The sequence below is a fragment of the Pleurodeles waltl genome, chromosome 8 (assembly GCF_031143425.1).
Source record: "Pleurodeles waltl isolate 20211129_DDA chromosome 8, aPleWal1.hap1.20221129, whole genome shotgun sequence".
Lineage (NCBI taxonomy): Eukaryota > Metazoa > Chordata > Amphibia > Caudata > Salamandridae > Pleurodeles > Pleurodeles waltl.
Genome location: NC_090447.1, coordinates 1524513836 through 1524533175, shown reverse-complemented (window position 1 = coordinate 1524533175; position 19340 = coordinate 1524513836). Strand labels below are relative to the sequence as shown.

The 19340-nt window shown below is 43.4% G+C and overlaps 1 protein-coding gene across 6 annotated transcripts in view; it reads left to right on the top strand.

Moving 5' to 3' along the window:
* Nucleotides 1-17427, top strand: part of LOC138248900 (zinc finger protein 420-like) — a 461504-nt gene extending 444077 nt beyond the window's left edge. For all 6 annotated transcript variants that reach the window (XM_069202879.1, XM_069202876.1, XM_069202877.1 and 3 more), the window contains one exon: nt 13570-17427. In XM_069202879.1, the coding sequence (XP_069058980.1) occupies nt 14867-16468 (1602 nt within the window). In that variant the 5' untranslated portion in view covers nt 13570-14866 and the 3' untranslated portion in view covers nt 16469-17427. The remainder of the gene's footprint in view (nt 1-13569) is intronic.
* The last annotated feature ends 1913 nt before the right edge of the window (nt 17428-19340 follow it).

The following is a 19340-nucleotide window of genomic DNA, read 5'->3' as shown; positions in this document are numbered from 1 at the left end:
TCGGTCCAGCCGCCGTCCCCCGGGCCGGCTCGGCCCCGGATCCCGGGAGGGGCGCACGCCTCCCCCGGAGGGGCCCAGGGGGATCTCCTCTGTCAGCCAAGTCCAGGCAGCAGTCGGACGGTCAAAGAATTGGATTTGGTTGTGATAAATCACACGGAGTCGCGCTGGGAACAGGAGTCGATATTGGATATCCATGGCTTTCAATTTTTGTTTCACCTCTGTGAATGAGCGCCGTTGTTGTTGAACTTCTCGCGTGTAGTCCGGGAACAGAAGGACCTTAGCACCGTTGCAGGTGAGGTCTCCTTTTGTACGTGCCTCTTGTAGAATCACATCCCTGTCTTTGAAGTTAAAGAGGCGTAGTATCACTGACCTGGGTGAGGCACCCGGCGGGGGTTTAGCTTGTAGGGCCCTGAGGGCTCATTCAACAGCGAACCCTGGTGTGAGACGGTCGGTGGGGATCCAGGAGCGGAGCCAGTCCTCTAGGTATTGGACAAGAGATGTTTCTGCTGTGTTTTCAGGAAGGCCCACCAGGCGAAGGTTGTTTCGTCTTGACCTATTATCAGCGTCTTCGGCTCTCCTATGCAACTCTGAGGTACGAGCTGTCAGCGTGGAGACCTGGGCCTTGAGGGCGGCTACATCGTCCTCTACCGTGGAGATCCCAGATTCGGCGTCTGTGATACGAGCTGTGGCATTGCGGAGGTCTTGTCTGACCAGGGCGACGTCCATTTTAACTTCCCAATTTTAGATTCGACGGCTGCTTGGGAAGCCTGGATTGCCTGGAGTATTGTTGCTAAGTCCCCGGATGCCACCTGATGTTCGTTGCCTCCACCCGGGGTCCGGTCCTCCGACCGAGGCCCGGCGGCACCCGTGGTGAACTGGTCCATGCGGGTCTGGGCCGTCGTTTGTCACGCTGGTCTGTCTTTGCCCATGATGAGTCCGGCGTGGCCCCGGTTTGAGGTTTCAATATCTGGGTGCGCGGTGTGTTTTTGTGGGGCTCCTCTGTGAAATTTAGCAGGCTCTAAGGCTGTCTGTCTCTCTAAGGGGGCTCCGACTTTTGCCCACCCGTTGTCTCTGGCCCCGGCCCTGGCCCCAAGCATTCCCAGGATGTCGGACCCAGGTTCTAGTGGCGTGCCGAAGAGAAGGTGGAGGAGGCGGTCTCAGCTGTCCTCCTTCAGCAGCTATTAGGCCCAAAGCATTACCAGGCAGTAGGCCAGGCCCCGATCTTCCTCTCTGGGCCCAGTTTATGTGTCACTGCCTCCCGATGTTCCGGCCTCGTGTACCACCGGTCGGGCTAGCGGGGACCCTCTGTTCGCCCCTCAACGGGCCTTTCCCACCGATGTAATTTCTCAAAAGCGGGAAGGGGGAGAGAAGAAGGATTCTGGTTCAGTGGTCCCTGGATGACAGTCTCTGGCCTCGGCACAGATCCAGGCGGCAGGCAGGGGCCAGTGTGAGCCGGCGTCTTCAGCGGCTTTGGCCTTAATTATTGCTGGCCGGGCCGGCCCGAGACTCACCGTTTGTCCCTCGACGGGTCCCCCCCCTAGATGTCTCATCCCAGAGGAGGGGGGGGAGAGAAGGAGGGCTCCGGTCCCCACGGTGTTCCTCCAGGTTGCGAGGGCTACCCCCGGAGGGGCTGCGCGCCCGACCGAGTCTCAGGGCGCATCAGGTGGCGCGTCCACAGCGCCCATCCAGGCGGGGGAGAAGTCCCCCGAGGAGCACCGGCTCAACTCCGATCCAGCTGTAGAGGTGGGGAGAAGGTCTAGCGCCCCCCAAGCCACGGGGGTCGCCCCAGATGATGCGGCCCGCCGGCCCCAACTCCAGGCCCCGCTGCCGATCTGCGGCGAGCAGTCACTGCCGCTCGTCTCTTCCCCGAAGGCCCAGGAACGCGGCCTCAGCAGTCCTCTGCCATTTTGGGTCCCTCCGGCCCGGGGCCCGCAAAAATTGGCCCGAAAAGCCCCTCGACCCCACAGGGGGAGCGGCGACTGTGTTTCAAAAAGGCCACAGGGCCAAGAGGGTCATCCGATGGGGCGGGATGGTGTGTCAGTTAGAGGCGGATGATGGAGGGGTCCGGAGCACTACAGAAGTGCGTCCGCCATCTTGACGCCTCGGCCACGCCCCCCAATACTTCAGACTTTTATATGAATTTTAAGACCAAGATCTTTAAGATACATTAAGTACTTTCTGAGATATGACTTTTCAAAGTTTTGTTAAAGTTAGTTATTCTGTGCGTAATTACGCACCATTGGAATCAACAGGCAGTCACTTTCAAAAATGCATTAACAATCGTACAATAGAGTTACCAGTCTCTTCTTTTGCAGGGTGGTCTCAGTTGTCGGTGGGCACACTGTGCCCGCTGCAGAGCCTCGGGCGGCTCCCGGTTCCGGTCGGGAGCAGTGTTGGAAAGTCTCTTGGCACAGGGCCACCTGGAAAAGGAGCTGATTTGCAGATTTAAAGTTGGTGCCTGGGGGTCCACTTGGGCTATTTTCTTGCCATTCAACATGGAGGAAAATGAAATGAAGGGTCCACTTCGCCTGCAAGCCCCTAGGGGTAGTGCATGCTCAGTAAGGCCACTTCTCCTACCCTTTGTGTGGTTTCCTGCCTTTGCTCCATCCAGAAGTGGGGGTTGACAAAGGGGAAAGCCATCTGCTGCTAGCAGCAGGCCTGGGGGCTCGAGTTTCAAGGGCGGTAGCCCTTTGAAGCTCACTGTCAGGGCAGTGCACATTCCTGAGGGAGGGGAAGTTAGCTCCTCCACCCAGGAAGGGCTTTGTTTACAAACCAGAGAGACCGGGCTCTCCCGCAGGTTTGTATATTGGCTGTGTGGATGTGACAGGCTTACTGGAACTAGTCAGCAACCATGCCAGGATAGTTCGTTTTTGCATGGGGCACCGCTAAGGTGACCCCTGGGTACATTTTATAATAAATCTAGTACTGGTACCAGTTTTGATTTATCATTCTGAGTTGTTTGAACCCTGGGTTGTTTTGTATCAGAGTGGCCATTATGTAGCTGTGAAACTCTTGTTGACCAGTGCCCAGCACACCCAGCACATGTATTAAAATGGCTGCTCTGTCCACTCACTATGTCCCAGGTTTTGGCAAGGACTCAGTGGGAGCATATTGCTCATGCAATTATGCCCTCACATATAGTATGGTGCACCCTGCCTTAGAACTGGAAGGCTTGCTAGAGGGGTGTCTTACCCATAACATGTGTAGGGTGGACAGGGCACACAGGGACTGTGCCATGTCGAGTGTGTATTTTTAAGTTTGCACCAGGACACTCACCCTACTATGGCAGTGCTGGGTGCACCTGGATTCCTGGCCCTTGAGGGTGGCACAATCAGTGCTGCTTCTCTCAGGGGCTTACCCATAGTACTGCATGCCCTGGGTACCTTAGTACCTTTTACTAGGGACTTACAGTGGTAGCTAAAGGTGTATTCAATTACTTTTACAATGTTTTAGGGAAAGAACGCTGGCACTGGGAACCTGGTTAGCAGGACCCCAGTGCACTCCAGTCCAAATTGCATTCCGAAACCAGGCAAAAAGGGTGGGGGGCACTGCAACAAGGAGCCAGTCTCTCACAAAGAAAACTGCTGACATGTTGGAAATAAATCCTTCATTCCTCTATGCATTCATCTGAGCCTCTTCTACCATTCAGTGAGGCAGTCATTGAGCCTGTCCTGGAAATTTCAGAACAAATACAGCTACCTCTACTACGGTCTCTAGATCACCCACAAAAAAGATACATATCAGCACCGAGAGATCGCACATTTCCACCAGCTCACCCTTTTCCTGAAAGCTTAGTGGTTCAGGCCTCATGTTCATCCAAAACTACCCCTGAATAATTTCCCTCAACCGATAGAAAATATAAAAAGATGGAGCATATTGCAAAGAAAGTTTTCTCAATATGGCACTAAAATCGCTCAATTCCTCTTGCTTGCTAGGCAGATATTACATGCTGCACTGGATGCTGCCCAAGCGGTCACCCCAACTTCTTAGGAAATTCTAGAGGGCACTTCTCGGCGAGTTAGTTCCAAATGGACAAATAGCAACCAAACACATTATCCCATCAGGCCTGGATATGGCTGATTCAGTAGCCAGGGTTATGGGTTCATCAGTATCCCTTCTGCGCAACTCTTGGCTCAGGAACTCTGGCTTCTTGCAGGACGCCCAACAAACATTAATGCACCTTCTATTTGATGGCTCTTGACTTTTTGAAACAAAGGCCAACACTTCTCCTGAATGATTTAAGGATAGCAAAGCAACAGTTAGATCATTAGCTTTTCAATTAGGAGACTATAGACTGTACAAAAACATAGAGTTTTTAGCTTGGAATTCTGTTTTCGGAGCAGACAGCAATACATCCTGCAACAGCCAAATCCACTTTACCTGTAGCAAAGGGGATGTGGTCAAGGACGAAAATGAGCTATTCTTTTCCTCCTCCTCCTCGGTGACAGCAGAGAAGCAGCCTCAGGTCTGTTATATCAGATCATTTTCAAACAGTTGAAGGACAGGTATCTCACTTTCTTAAAAAATGGAAGTCATCACCCTTTTCTACCCTTCCAACAAAAGCTCCATCCATTATCTCCCAGATTAGACTCCTCACGGCTCAAACATTTGCAAATAGTCCACAGGAAGTCCATTCCTTTTCTACATAAGGGTGCAGTGAGATTGATTCCAGAGCAGGTAAAGGGACAGGGATGCTATGGCAGATATTTTCTGATTCCGAAAAAGGATGGTGAGTTACACCAACCTAGACCTCAGGATTTTGAACTGGTTGCTCAAAAAGGAGGAGTTCAAAATGCTGTCCCAGTGCGCAGCTCCTTCTAGCGAAGAATGTGGAAGGTTGGATGGTTTCTGTCAATCTACTAAATGCCTGTTTCAAAATTCCTCTCCTGAGATTACACAGACAGTATCTCTTCTTCACTGTAGTATCGGAACACTATCAGTTCAAAGTCCTGCCGTTTATCCTCACTTTCTCACCAAGAGTCTTCTCAAAGGTAGCAGCTTCCTCGGAAGGAAGTGAATTTCTATATTCTCTTACCTGGGTGACTGGCGAATCAAACCCAAGACCCCCGATTTGCTGATTCAGCACTTGCAAGAAACCACTCAACTTTTGTATGAACTCCGCTTTTCGGTCAACAAAGCCAAGTCTCACCCTGTGCCCTCTCTGCATACTATTGATAGGGGCATTATTGGATACCACATTGAGTTTAGCCTTCCCTCTAATTCAGAGGATTCAGGATGTTTCTGAATGGAGGGATCATTCCATTTCCCACTGTCTTGGTAGGTGTTCTGTTTTACTGTGTTGGAGGTCTGTAGGCATGCATAAAGATCTCGAGTGACACAGCAGTGGATCTGCAATGGAGGAGCATAAACGACAGCCTGCATCACGGAAAACCATTTTACCCTCTTCCTCCAGTGGCCACAGTTATTACAGATGTCTCTACCCTAGGATGGGAGCCCTTGTGGAGGAACTGGAGATTAGAGGCCTACATATCAATCTGTTGGAATTACAGGCGATACGTCTAGATCTCAGGGCTTTCCTTCCTTCACTGTGCTGCCTGTCAACCAGGCCAAATCTTGACAGACAACACAACAGCGATGTGATACACCAACAAACCGGGAGGAGTGGGGTTGTCTCTTCGGTGCAGAATCTATACAGCTTTTATCCTGGGCTGAGGACCACCAGATTTGTGGGGTAGCAAATCAAATGGCTGGAGTTCTCAATGTACAAGGGCATCTTTCAGTTATGAGGGACTCCTCTTTTGGATCTACTTTCACTCAAGAAAACATTTGCTGTCCAAAATTGTGTGCCTCCGAAGCAGGGCATCTAGGGGGATGTGTTTCACCCCAAGTGGACTGCTCCACTCTTGTACACATTTCCTCCCATACTTTTAATTCCTCGAGTATTGAGGAAGGTTAATTTAGAACAGCCCCAAGTAATCCGAATCGCCCCGGACTGACTGAGAAGGATGTGGTATACAGACCTTGTTTATCTCTCTGTCTCTTCTCCCCCGTCTTCCAACACGTTACACCTTCTGTCATAGTCACAAGGGTAGGTTCTACACCTCAACCTCCAGAGCCTCCAACTGCTTGCCTGGATACTAAGCATGGCAACCTGTATACTTTCTCTACCACCTGAGGTGGTGGCGATCAGTCTCTCTTCTAGACGCCTGTCCACCACTCTGTGTACTCTGGTAGATGTTCTAGATTTGTAAACTGGTGTGCTGATAAATCCATTAAAGCCAATTAATCTGACATTCTATCTTTTGCCTTCCACTTCAGTTTGAAAAGTAAAAGGTTACTTGTCTGCCTTAGCGGCTTTCCCACACTTACCAGATCAACCCTCACTGTTTAAATCCCCAATTGTTTTACAATTTCTAAAGGTTTTTACAAATAGTTACCCTCCTTCTCCTTTTATTATGCCTCAGTATGACCTACATTGTATTCGTAGTTTCTTAATTTTCTCCCATTAAACCCCTTCACAGTTGTCCCTTCATTTTTCTGATTGCAATGACATCAGCAAGGTATGTCAACTATAAGTGCTGAGTGTAAAACATCGCTTTACCACCTTCTTTCCTAACAATCTGGTATTAAGGACCAGAAGTGCCTCCCTCCCTAAAGTGGTTACTCCCTTCCACATAGATCCGTCCATTACACTTTTCATCTTCTATCCTCCTCCCTGTTCTACGAAGGAAGACTACATACACTTGACCCTAAAGAGTGACCTGCTTCTATATTGACAGAACCAGAGAATTCAGATCAACTCTTAATAGAATACATAGGGAGAGAGACAGGAAAAATGATTCACAACCCAACACTCTCAAGATGGATCATACAGTGTGTCCACATCTACTGCGTGGCTTAGAAGGAGCCACCTGAAGGGATTTGTGCCCGTTCTGCTAGAGCTATATCACCTACTTCTGCCCTAGCTAGAGGTGTTTCTATAGCAGATACATACAAAGCAGCAACTTGGTCCTCTCTTCACCCACTTGCAAAATACTACTGTTGGGATTCGGAAGTGTAAAGGGACGGTCACTTCACTCGCTCAGTGCTCTAGCACTTCTTGGTTTAGTCAGCAATGCTCCCACCGCCTAGTGTGGTACGGCTTGGGAGGAATCTGCAGATAGATCCATCAGAAGAACAGTTACCTACTTTCGGTGACTCTTGCTGGTGGATACAAAGGCCCATATTTATACTTTTTGACGCAAACCAGCGCTGGTTTGAGTAAAATTCTTTACCGCCGGCTAACACCATTCAAACGTGCTAGGTGGGCACCTTATTTATGGATTGACGTTAGCCGGCGATGCGGCGTGGTTAGAGTAAAAAAAAAAATGATTATAACCGGGCAGCGCAGGGGTACGGAAGAATGAGGGTTGTGTGTCAAAAAATGGTGCAAGTCAGGTTAGAGTAAAAAATCATGGCTCTAACCGGACTTGCGCCATATTTTGATGCACAACCCCCATTGAAATGACTCCTGTCTTAGCAAATATGCCCGGTCTAATCGCCACTGCAGCCCTTAAAACTGCTGTAAAGAGACCCTCAATCTTGATCCGTTTTCTTTTGTGTAACTCTTCACTGTAAAAACATCTTTTGACTTTCTCCCCTGCATGGTCTTAAGTTAAAAACTGTAACAATGAAGTGTGGACTTTGTTTTTTAACAATACATTTAATTGGGTTTTTAACAATAGATACAGATAAAAATGTCTTCTATAATCTGTCATTGTGTATACATAATATGTCTTCAAATGATGGCCAGCTGGGTCAGCCTAAACAATCCTCTCTAGATGTGTCCTGTACATTCCAAGACCCACCCCCTCGGCCATCATAGAAGTCTATCAGTTCCATAGGCCATTATTTCACTATACATGGTCCAGGTCTGCCCACAAGAGGGCTCAAGGAGGATATCCCTGTACAGGCACCAGCCCAACCATATTTTATAATGTGTGTAGACACAGTCTAGCCCCGTAGACATGGTGTTTATGGTTCATGCAGTGGTCTGGCCCCTTCTTCCACCAAAGGGAGTTCCGCATTTGTCCATACCTTGGCGATATTCCTCTTGGCCACCACCAGGCCCCACCATAGGAAAGCCAGTTTGTATCCGTTACTGTCTGTGTCAGTTGTAATGTGCAGGAGGATTAGCTTTGGACCTTTAGAGAGCTGCCCAGCCAATCATCCTCCCCCAGCACAGGAGCACCCCTTCCCAAAAGGGAGCCAACTTTTCACAGGTCTAAATAGTATGCATAAAGTCTCCTTTTTGAACAGAGCATCCAGACAGTTCATTTGTGAGAACAAACCCATCTTCAACAGCCCGTCACACTTGTATTAGGCCCTATGCCGGTATTTCAGCTGTATGGCCCTATACTGTGACGCAGTCACCGCTTCTCAGTGGGACACCCTTGCTTCCCAGTCATCTAACATCAGAGGGCCCATTTACCATTTTTACTCCTCCTGCAGTTGGCAAAAAGAGGCAGGTGAAAAATGTGCTAAGGAGCTATAGACTGCTGAGATCTTATGACCTCAATTTCTCCATTAAAACTTTACCCACCCTCATGCAATAATTGGGGAACTCATCCATGTCTGTTATGTGAGGAATGAAAGGAATTGACTACAATCAAGGTTATATTCACTCATTGAACTCTGACTGATTTCAATGTAACTCAACATAACATCCCCCAACTTTGATATTGCATCCCACCACCGGAGTCCCTGTAACGCAGATATCTTCCCCAGCCAATAACCAATACCTTGTCATACGACGTATCCAAAGATCTAATATCTCCATTCCAAACCTGAAACACCATTCTCATGGCTAGAGAGAGAGAAGAAGGGGTCTTTTTCCCATAAAGTAGGTGGGATACTTCTGTGCTCCACATCAACTGTTTGTCAGAGGCAAAATGCTGGGCCGCCCGAGATATCAAACTACCATTCATTTATAATTAAATGGGATGCCCTATGATATGAAGCCACTATAGCCGCTATACCTCCCTCGTACATGGATTTGAAGCATTTTGACAGAGCAATTCTGGGGAGGGTTGGTAGTTCCCTAGAAAATCTTGCAAGGCAGCGTCCATTCAAGTGAATAGGTAGCAGGGAATAATAGATGGATAATTCTGTAGTTGGTATAATAAGTGGTGATACATTACCACCTCAAAGATTAAGGAGTACCCTAAGAAGGACACGGAGTGCTGACCAGAACCCAAGGTCCCTGGTCCGGTGATCCAGCTGTGGTTGAATGTTTCTGTCACAGGCCCTCTGCACATCCTCTGTAATGTATACCAAAGGTATTTAAATCCGTCAGGACCTGAAAGCCGCCTGCCCTTTTCAACCGTGAAGGAGGGCATCCAATGAGATACACAGAGGATTTGTCTTGATTGAAGATGACGCACAGAATTTTCCTAGGATTTCGAGGACCCGCGGTCCTGACTGCTGAGGTTCTTCAAGGAATGTCAGGATCTCATCAGCATGTAATGCTAGCCTGTCTGACAACTCTGGGGCCAATTCAAGACCCAGAACAAGTGCGTCAACACTCGGCTAATTGGCCATGCAGCGTGATATCATTGTTCTTTTTTCTTTCCACTTAGTCACATGGGGCCACCAGCCACCCTGCGCAGCACGCACTCTTCGACCCACCGATTCCTCGAGAGTGGGTTGATCTACCCTCCGTCTGGTTTGTGTAATGCAAACCTGGCGCACGGCATTTTGGTGATATTTACTTTTTAAGGCAAATTAGGATTTTCATTGAACTTTGGCCAAAGTGATGACAAGTATCTCTCTATGCTACATTGCTTCAGGAGGATGTCCCAGGGTGGTATATGAGTGTTTCCATGCAACCATTTTTGGGGTGTGATGCAAATAATTCTTTATTAGCGGTTTCAGAAAGATTTACTTTTATGTTATGTGTTAGTTTGGTTTGTACAGACAAGAATAATGCCACTTTCTCTTACAAAATATCGTATTTTAGCATTGCTGCAAAGCATTTAATTTGTGCCAGTTTTATTAAAACAAACTAGAAATCTATTAACAATTTTTTCCTCAAGCATAGAATTTATTTTAGGAGTAGATTTGAGAAGTGAATTTCTTTGTAGGCCCGGTACATTTCACTAGCATTTTCTGTAAATAAGTCCACACGCCAGCAGTATGATGCATTGCATGGACCCATCTTAATATTGACTGCCATATGACTAGGAGCAGGGAATACTGGGTGTATCATAAGAAAAACTGGCACGTGATGTGAGTGATAAGTTTGAGGGTTTTCTACAGTGTGGCTTAAAGCTATTAAACTGCCTTTTAATGCAGAGTATAATGAATGTACCATTGCCTTGTTTCCCAGTTAAGGGTTCTTGTTACCTACTCTTAAAACAGCGTCTGACACTCAATCCTCATTGCAGTACTGCTATTTTTACTTTAGCTTTTTTGTGTTTCCTTCTCAAATTTATTGTGTCTCTAATCATTGCCTGTTGCCGTCTGCCCTGTTGTGATTTATCTCAGAGCATGTCTTGGAGGGTTGCATCTTGAACCTCACATCAGCCCATGCATTTTAGGTTACGTTTGGTTTGTGGTTGGAGATGGTTGTGTTGGTGCTGCTGGGTCTGCAGGTTACTATTCAGATGTAGTATGCTGCCCTTTGGTTTGTATGATGATCAGTGCCTGTGGTGTCATTGTGGTTAGTTGTTGAATTGTTTCAGATTCATACCTTCTCTCACCAGCTGCTGCTGTTTTTGTGAGTAGCTTTAAATAGAGTTGTAGGTTGAGTTGGAAACGTGCACAGTTAGCAGTAGATTTTCTAGGCAATTAGTTGCACTGAATGCACCATTTAGAAGGTGCTGTGTTCCCTTAACGGACTATAAGTTTCTTTAAGTATTCTGAGATTTGTTTGATGAATTCTAAGCTCCCAATTTCTGGTGCATTGAGAGGTTTGTTTGTATTACGTTTTAATGATGTGTACAAGCAACAAACATAGTAGGAAGTGGTTGATCTACCAAACCAACAAAACATCAATTATAGCCTAATACATACTTACAAAGTATAATAGGTCCAAATCAGTTACACTAATTTTCTACAAGAGTACTCTATAGAAAGGCTTGCAAAAATATAACCAAGTTCTGTTGTCTTTCAGGAAAACAACTTTTCTTAGGCATACATCACCTTACACAGCATTTTGTATCATTTTCCCAGGTGTCAGTAAGTGTAGTGTAATTTCCTGTGTGCTTCATGTAAGGCTTTTTCAGCAACACTCCAATGAGCAGCAGCTTTAAGCCCCTTGCTGACCCTCATCAGTCTAACCCATGCATGGCTCTTCTTCTCCTACCTGACAGCAGGATAAATACACGAATTGTTTTAGTCACTTTTCACTCCTTTCAATAACTTTACTGTTATCTCTCAGTAGAGTGCTAGTAATCAGCAGGACTACAATATGTGAATAATATGTGGGTAATAAAATAGGGGTGGGACACGGGAGGGATGTTAAGGATTAGTAGTCATTTCGGGATTCATTGTGTAGGACCCTTAAGGTCAGATATCCTGCAGACGTAGGCCAATTGAACTGCTACATGTATTTCTGTGAGATGTTTTATATACTTGCCTACTGCCTGATTGAAAATTAAAATCACAATAAAATATGTTTAAAAAATAAATAATATGTGGATAATAACCTGCTCTGTGATTTCCATTCCTGGTAGAGGTATATCTCATGTAACCGCTTGGAAGCCAAGTATACTGTGTGTCATTTTAAATCTGGCACTTCCAGAACTTGTTTAAACTTGGGGAAGTCAGCTTCCGTTAGTCTTACACATCTAACTTGGGTTTAGTTAGCCGATCTGGTTGCTGCCTATCTGTCCTCAGCATCGTATGTATAATTCCAAAATCTAATGGCACTCCATACGGCTGACAGCACTTTGTTTAAGACTGTCGACTGTTTCAACAGAAATTTGCCACCTTAGTTGCTTAGGGTAAGGTTGCAAACACCAAGAACTGCCCTCCCTCTAAACTGTTTGTGTTGAAGATAATAAATACCCCATTGTTGAACACATGGCCAATCTCTGTGAATCCAGCGGGAAACGTTAAGACATTGAAATGTGGCAGGCCCTCTAATAGTGCTTTGTGGTGATATGGACCAGGTATCTCCAACCTGTCGAGCGCGAGCTACCAGTAGCTCACAGATCCCCTAAGTGTAGCTCACAGCCTTCAGTTCATTTTAAATAAGCACAGGGTCTCGTTTCTACTTTTAAAGTTAAGGGAAGGCTGTGTTTAGTTCAAATTATTATCATCCGGCTGCAGATAGCAGGGCCTGATAAGGAGTAGTGTTGGAGTCAGATTTATGACCCACGGCAGAGAGGTAAAAAAGGTATTGAACTCTTAAATAAAATCCTTGTCAACTCTGTATTGGAGGTGAGAACAAAATGATGTTTCTCAATGCTTTTAAATCCGAGAATGTTCAAATGAATCATTAAGGTAACTTCATTATCTCAAATCTTTTTTCAAAGTGTTGCATTTACAAACAGCAGGCCTCTTGCTTCCAGCATCCAGTAGAACACTGTCATATTTGTAACTGAGAAATAGTCATTTTTAAATGAGAGAAAGTTAAAGTGCAGAAAGATGTTCCACATTATGAACATTTTTGCACTTTAAATTTTTCCCATTTAAAAAAACGGTTGTTTTATTTGTGTTCTACATGTAATGGTGCCACATATGGCGGAAGGTATGTCTGTGCCAAAAGTGCATACAACATAGGCTCTTGGATATCCATACACTTATATCCCATTCATATGCACATGTTCATACATTCCCAAAGCTCTCACTGACTCACATGACAGCCCTGTCATGGTGCCCCTAGTCAAAGTATTCGTTCAAACCACAGCATCTGGCACTGTGGAGATAAGGCTTAAAGTCAATAAAGCTGGGTTGGAGGTGTCTGGTAATAATGTGCAAATTATTAAGCCTTTGGTACCTACGATGATTTTCACTGATCAGAAGCAGCTCTCACTACAGAAAGGGTTTGGGACCCTTGATATAGACATTGCCTGGCCACTGTCCTTGTTGGTGAACGTAGAGACATCATATACTTTAACATGCCTCCCAAGTCTCATTTCCACTCTAAGATTTGGTTTTGTCCTGAAAATCATTCTGTTTTTCAAACAGCTATGTTGTGTTTTATTTTCATTGTAACGTTATTCGTTCCTAAGCTATGAACATGATAAAGTGAAATTTAATGATTCATTGTCTTGCTGTGCCATAGAACTTAAGCCACAACTCACTGACCAAGGCCAACGAGGCCATTACCATTATGTGGTGCTGCTTGTGTTACTATTCAGATGAATATGGACTCTGGTACATATTGGGTTGTTTTGGGGTTTTTGTTTGGAGCAGGATCAATGCCAATTTCCATAAGAATAATTATTGTCTGTAGTGGCACAGTCAGCTAAAAAGATGCACTGTATTGCTACCTACAGTAATTACCAGTGGCTGGAATTTATTCAAGTTACATTTTTTTTTTACACTTCAACAGAGATATAGCGTATACTTTCCTGCATATAGATTTGGACATAACAAGTATTTTTTTTTTTATCCCCGTAGAGATTCCTGAACACATAATAAGATGCAGAGTAATGAAGAAAATATGACAATATTGGAAAGCTATCTGATACTCAAGAAGAACCAGAAATGATGCCAAACAGTAATTCGAAATAGAACAACTCAGTAGGAGATAATGAATCTCGTACATGACCAGACGTATCCTGCAAGGACATCAAGTGCAATCCAACCGCTTCAAGAAGCAGAGGATATCCATGCTAGTGGTCTCAAAGCATCCAAATAAATAAAAATCACAACAATTTCACTAGAAGAACACACCCAATATTAAAACATGTTACGTACCACCATTTTTCTTATGTTATTATCAGGTAGTTACAACAGTGCTTCTCTCTCTAACATGATAATATCAATGCTGTGGTCTTAGTCCACCATAAACACTGTTTTGACTGGACCAGTCAGTCTGTAGAAATAGAACATAGGTATACAAAACAGGAATTGTGAAGTATACATCTGAAAGTTCAAAGAAAAAAATGTTACTTGCAATGCAGAACATTATTCTAGAATATAACACCTTGGTAATAAGTTTTGTTCCTTGTGTATTTCTTGAATATTGTCCTAGAAACAGACTATTTAGATAAGCTGTGAGTTTTGTTCTTTGCACACGTACTAGAAAGTTCTTAACACAGGTTTAAGAGACAGCTCCTGATAGAAAGATCATACATATGTATCAGTCTTGCAAGAATTCCAGTAACTATTCAACATTATTAAGAACAGATACACTGCAAATACTAAACATATCTAGTGAATATTAAAATATAGTTAGTGATTCATGAACCACGGTTGTCAGTCAGGAAACACATTAACATGATTTATACCAAAATATAACCGATGGTTTGACTCTAAACCCCAAAGAAAAACATACAACGTAATAGGAGCTTTGGCTTCTCATTAGTATTAAAGTAGCATCACCAAGCATGCACAGGGGGGACCCATGAGACAGAGTGAATGTGGCAAGAGTGTTCATCAGCCATCGCAACTAAGGGTTCATTAACAAACAAAAACAGAAGAAATAACATAAAGGTTCTGTGTTTGTGAGAATGGTTTTAATCACTTATTATCCCTACACTGCCACCAGTAACAATTCAACAGAAAACGTATTTAGATGTAATGAGTGAAAGATTACTTATAATGAGTCATCAGCTCTGTGGGGCAAATATCGAACACATACAGCAGAAAACACAGACACATACAGTAAAAATGGAAAGAGCTTTATTCTGTCAGCAAACCTAAAGTTCCACCAGCGAACACACACAGGCGAAAAAGCATACACCTGCAGTGAATGTGGAAAGATCTCTACTTGTGCATCAGACCTAACCATCCATTTGCAATGGCATACAGGAAAAAAACATATACTTGCAGTGAATGTGGAAAGAGCTTTACTCGTTTATCAACTGTAAAGATCCACCAGCGTATTCACACAGGGGAAAAACATTATACTTGCAGTGACTGTGGAAAGAGCTTTCATACATCTACAAATCTGAAGAGCCACCAGCTAACACACACAGGGGAAAAACCTTACACTTGCAGTGAATGTGGAAAGAGCTTTACTCGTTTATCAACTGTAAAGATCCACCAGCGTATTCACACAGGGGAAAAACCTTATACTTGCAGTGACTGTGGAAAGAGCCTTCGTACATCTACAAATCTGATTAGCCACCAGCTAACACACACGGGGGAAAAACCTTACACTTGCAGTGAATGTGGAAAGAGCTTTACAGAAGCATCAGCTGTAAAGAAGCACCAGCGAATGCACTCAGGGGAAAAACCTTACTCTTGCAGTGAATGTGGAAAGAGATTTACAGAAGCATCAGCTGCAAGGAAGCACCAGCGAATGCACACAGGGGAAAAACCTTACATGTGCAGTGAATGTGGAAAAAGCTTTAGTACATCTACGTACCTAAAGAGCCACCAGCTAACACACACAGGAGAAAAACCATACACATGCAGTGAATGTGGAAAGAGCTTTACTGAAGCATCAGGCCTAACCATCCATCTGCGATGGCATACAGGAGAAAAACCATACACTTGCAGTGAATGTGAAAAGAGCTTTATTTCTTTATCATCTTTAAAGAAGCACCAGCGAATGCACTCAGGGGAAAAACCTTACTCTTGCAGTGAATGTGGAAAGAGATTTACAGAAGCATCAGCTGCAAGGAAGCACCAGCGAATGCACACAGGGGAAAAACCTTACACTTGCAGTGAATGTGGAAAGAGCTTTAGAATATCAACGTATCTAAAGAGGCATGAGCTAACACACACAGGGGAAAAGCCATACACATGCAGTGAATGTGGAAAGACCTTTAGTAGATCTACGTATCTAAAGAGCCATGAGCTAACACACACAGGGCAAGAACCATACACATGTAGTGAATGTGGAAAGAGCTTTACTCGTGCATCACACCTAACCATTCATCTGCGAAGGCATACAGGAGAAAAACCATTCACATGCAGTGAATGTGGAAAGAGCTTTATTGAAGCATCAGGCCTAGCCATCCATCTGCGATGCCATACAGGAGAAAAACCATACACTTGCAGTGAATGTGGAAAGAGCTTTACTCAAGCATCATCCCTAACCATCCACCTGCGAAGGCATACCGGAGAAAAGCCATTCACATGCAGTGAATGTGGAAAGAGCTTTACTAAAGCATCAAGCCTAGCTATCCATTTGCGATGGCACACAGTAGAAAAACCATACACTTGCAGAGAATGTGGAAAGCGATTTATTCAAGCAGCACAACTAACCAGCCATCTGCAATGCCATACAGGAGAAAAGCCACACACATGCAATGAATGTGGAAAGAGCTTTCGTAGATCTACGCATCTAAGGAGCCACAAGCTAATACACACAAGAAGAACTTCACATGCAGTGAACTTGGAATGAACTTTATTAATTTTTAACTATAAAGGTCTACCAGCGCATGCACATGAGAAAAACCATACACATGGAGTGAATGTGGAAATTTCTTCATGTGAGCATCAGTCCTAACCATCCATCTGCAAAAGCATGTAGCAGAGAAACCATACACTTGCAGTGATTGTGGAAAGAGCTTTAGTAAATCCACACCTCCAAACAGCCACCATCTAACACACATGGGAACAAATATACATATTTAGAGAATGTGAAAAGAGATGCACTCAGTCATCACACCTAACCATCTGTCTGCAATGGCATACAGAAGGAAAACATATAAATGCAGTAAATGTTGAAAGAGCTTTAGTAAATCCATGCGTCTAATGGTCAGCAGCTAACACAGAAACAGAAAAAAAAAACACACAAGCAGTGGATGTGGAAAGAGGTTTACTCAAGCATTAGTCCTAACCATCCAGCTTCGAAGGTGTACAGAAGAAAAGACATACAGTTGCAGTGAAGGTAGAATGGGTTTGCTAGCCCAACATACCTAAAATGCCACCTTCAATCACACATGGAAAAAGAACATAAAATATGTAATATTTTTCCATCATTCATAAACTGTAAGAAACCTCCTGCAAACCCACAGATATAGTAAATGAAGGAAGATCTTGCATGGTTTATTATGCATAGTGGTTGATTAGTGAACACACAAAAGCAAATATAACATTCTGTTGTAATGGATGTGAGAAGAGCTTTAATGCTTTTTTGCAACTACATGTGCATCAGCAAATATACACACAGGAAAACTCATAAATACACATCAAATAGGGTGTGTTTTGACCTGTCATGAAATTATAAAATTGCTGTTGGCAACACATTGAAGAAAATAATGTTGGCTACAGTAAATGTGGCAGGGTTTCATTTTTCAAACTTCCCAGTGTCCATGCACTTTCTAACTTTGGGAAAACACAATAATATGTTGAAATAAACCTGCCACTGTGGAATTTTCCTTGTGCATGTTGTAGGGCAAGATAGCGCATCAATCTTATTATTGAGTATATTGGTAACCTTTGACACTGTTGACTATAGGATGCATTTTTCTATTCCATCCATGCACATGGGGATGGTGAATGCCTTAATGAATTATGTAAGCATTAGGATACAGGTATATTTTAGTGTATAACCTTTGCTATTTTATGGGGATTAATAATAGGTACCCATGTACTATGGCCCTGTATTTCCATCATAACGTTTTGATGATGTCATAAACCACATATCATATATCATATATATCATATCACATATCACAAACCACAAGACAAAAGTCCCTGTGATTTGTAAATATCACCAGATCCCTTAGATGGGAATGTAGGGTCATGTCATGAATATTAGCTACTTTGTATTTGTTATATTACATGATGTTTTTTGTGGCAGTCGGGTTGAAAAATGTATTGTTTTCAAATGGGTATTATTACTTAAAAACTAAATGAAGTTTGCATAAGGGAGAGATTTTTAATGCTGTTCTCCGCATTAATTCAATAAAGAATGGGCAGGTATTACATTTGAAGATTAGAATATAGAATCAACAAAAGACAATAGTAAAGCTCTGTAGCCTGAGTTGAAGCTGTCCATTTGCTGATGAAACTCATCTTTCTTTGGGACCCATGAAATGTGTCCAGAACTCCAGGAGGTCAGTATAGGAGCATATGACAGGATTATCTGCTATGTGTTTTTCTTCTATAAAAGTATGATGTTATTTTATTGTTCTGATCTGGGAATTATGTATGCTTGCAAATAGAAGAGTACAACGTGTTAAGGAAAGGATATATCAATCTTTTTATGAATATTATTTCTTTATTGTTAGTAATTATGATTTGTAGTGTGACCAGATGACACCATCTCGCAAGAACTTTTCAAGTATTAAACTTTCTTTCAAAAAACATTTTCATAACATCTGTTAGTTTCTATTGAATAAAATCAAGACCTGCCATGCAGCATTCATGTGACATTGATTCATGTGATCATCCTCATTGTGTCCCACTATTTATATCTGACAGAATATAATAATTTAGAATGCATTTTTTAAACTTTTAAAAAATGTTTGATTTCACTTACTGTTGGCAGTCTTGTCATATCTAAATAACAATCAGGTTTAGAACATTGTTCCCTGCTTTGTGCAAAGATTACACTTTAGAATATATATTGTCTACTTTCCAGTTTGTTGGGTATTACTGCTTAAAGGATTTCATGTTAATATATTTTACTCTTATTAAACAGCAATTTTTACTTTCATAGCACTCGATCTTTAGTGCACACTCTGACACAAAAATGCTTTTGGGGACAAAAAAGTATTCCTTTATTCCTGATAAACTCCAGGAGAAGCAGTGTTGACTTCCCACGTTCAACAGACTGGACTGTAACAAACCCCTATGGGATGGGGGAAGTAAATTGCACTTTTTTTTTTCTTTTTTTTAAAGAACTTTCTATGCAAAGCTGTAGATAATTTATAGCACTTTCTAAGCCTTCTCCTTTCTTTAAAAAATGCTAAACTAAGTATTGGACCATGCATTGTTCACACCATGAACTTCCATGCAAACTTGATAAAGTCTTCTCTCAGTTGACATTGATATCTGTGCTCCGAATGAGGGTCCAGATAGGAAATATTGTTAACTGCCTGCCACACTGGAGAGCTTTACTCTCTCTACAGAAGGTGGCATTGTGGAAGACCGAATATAATGTACAAATGCTTTCTTTTTGTTTCATTGTATTTGTTGATTAAGAAAGCTGTTATACAGCAAATATTTCATGGTGATGAGGCCTTTTCTCTGAAATATTGCCTTTGAAACTACTGCTAAATGTTAAATAAAAAGTCCTAATCATGTAAATATGCATGTTGATGCAC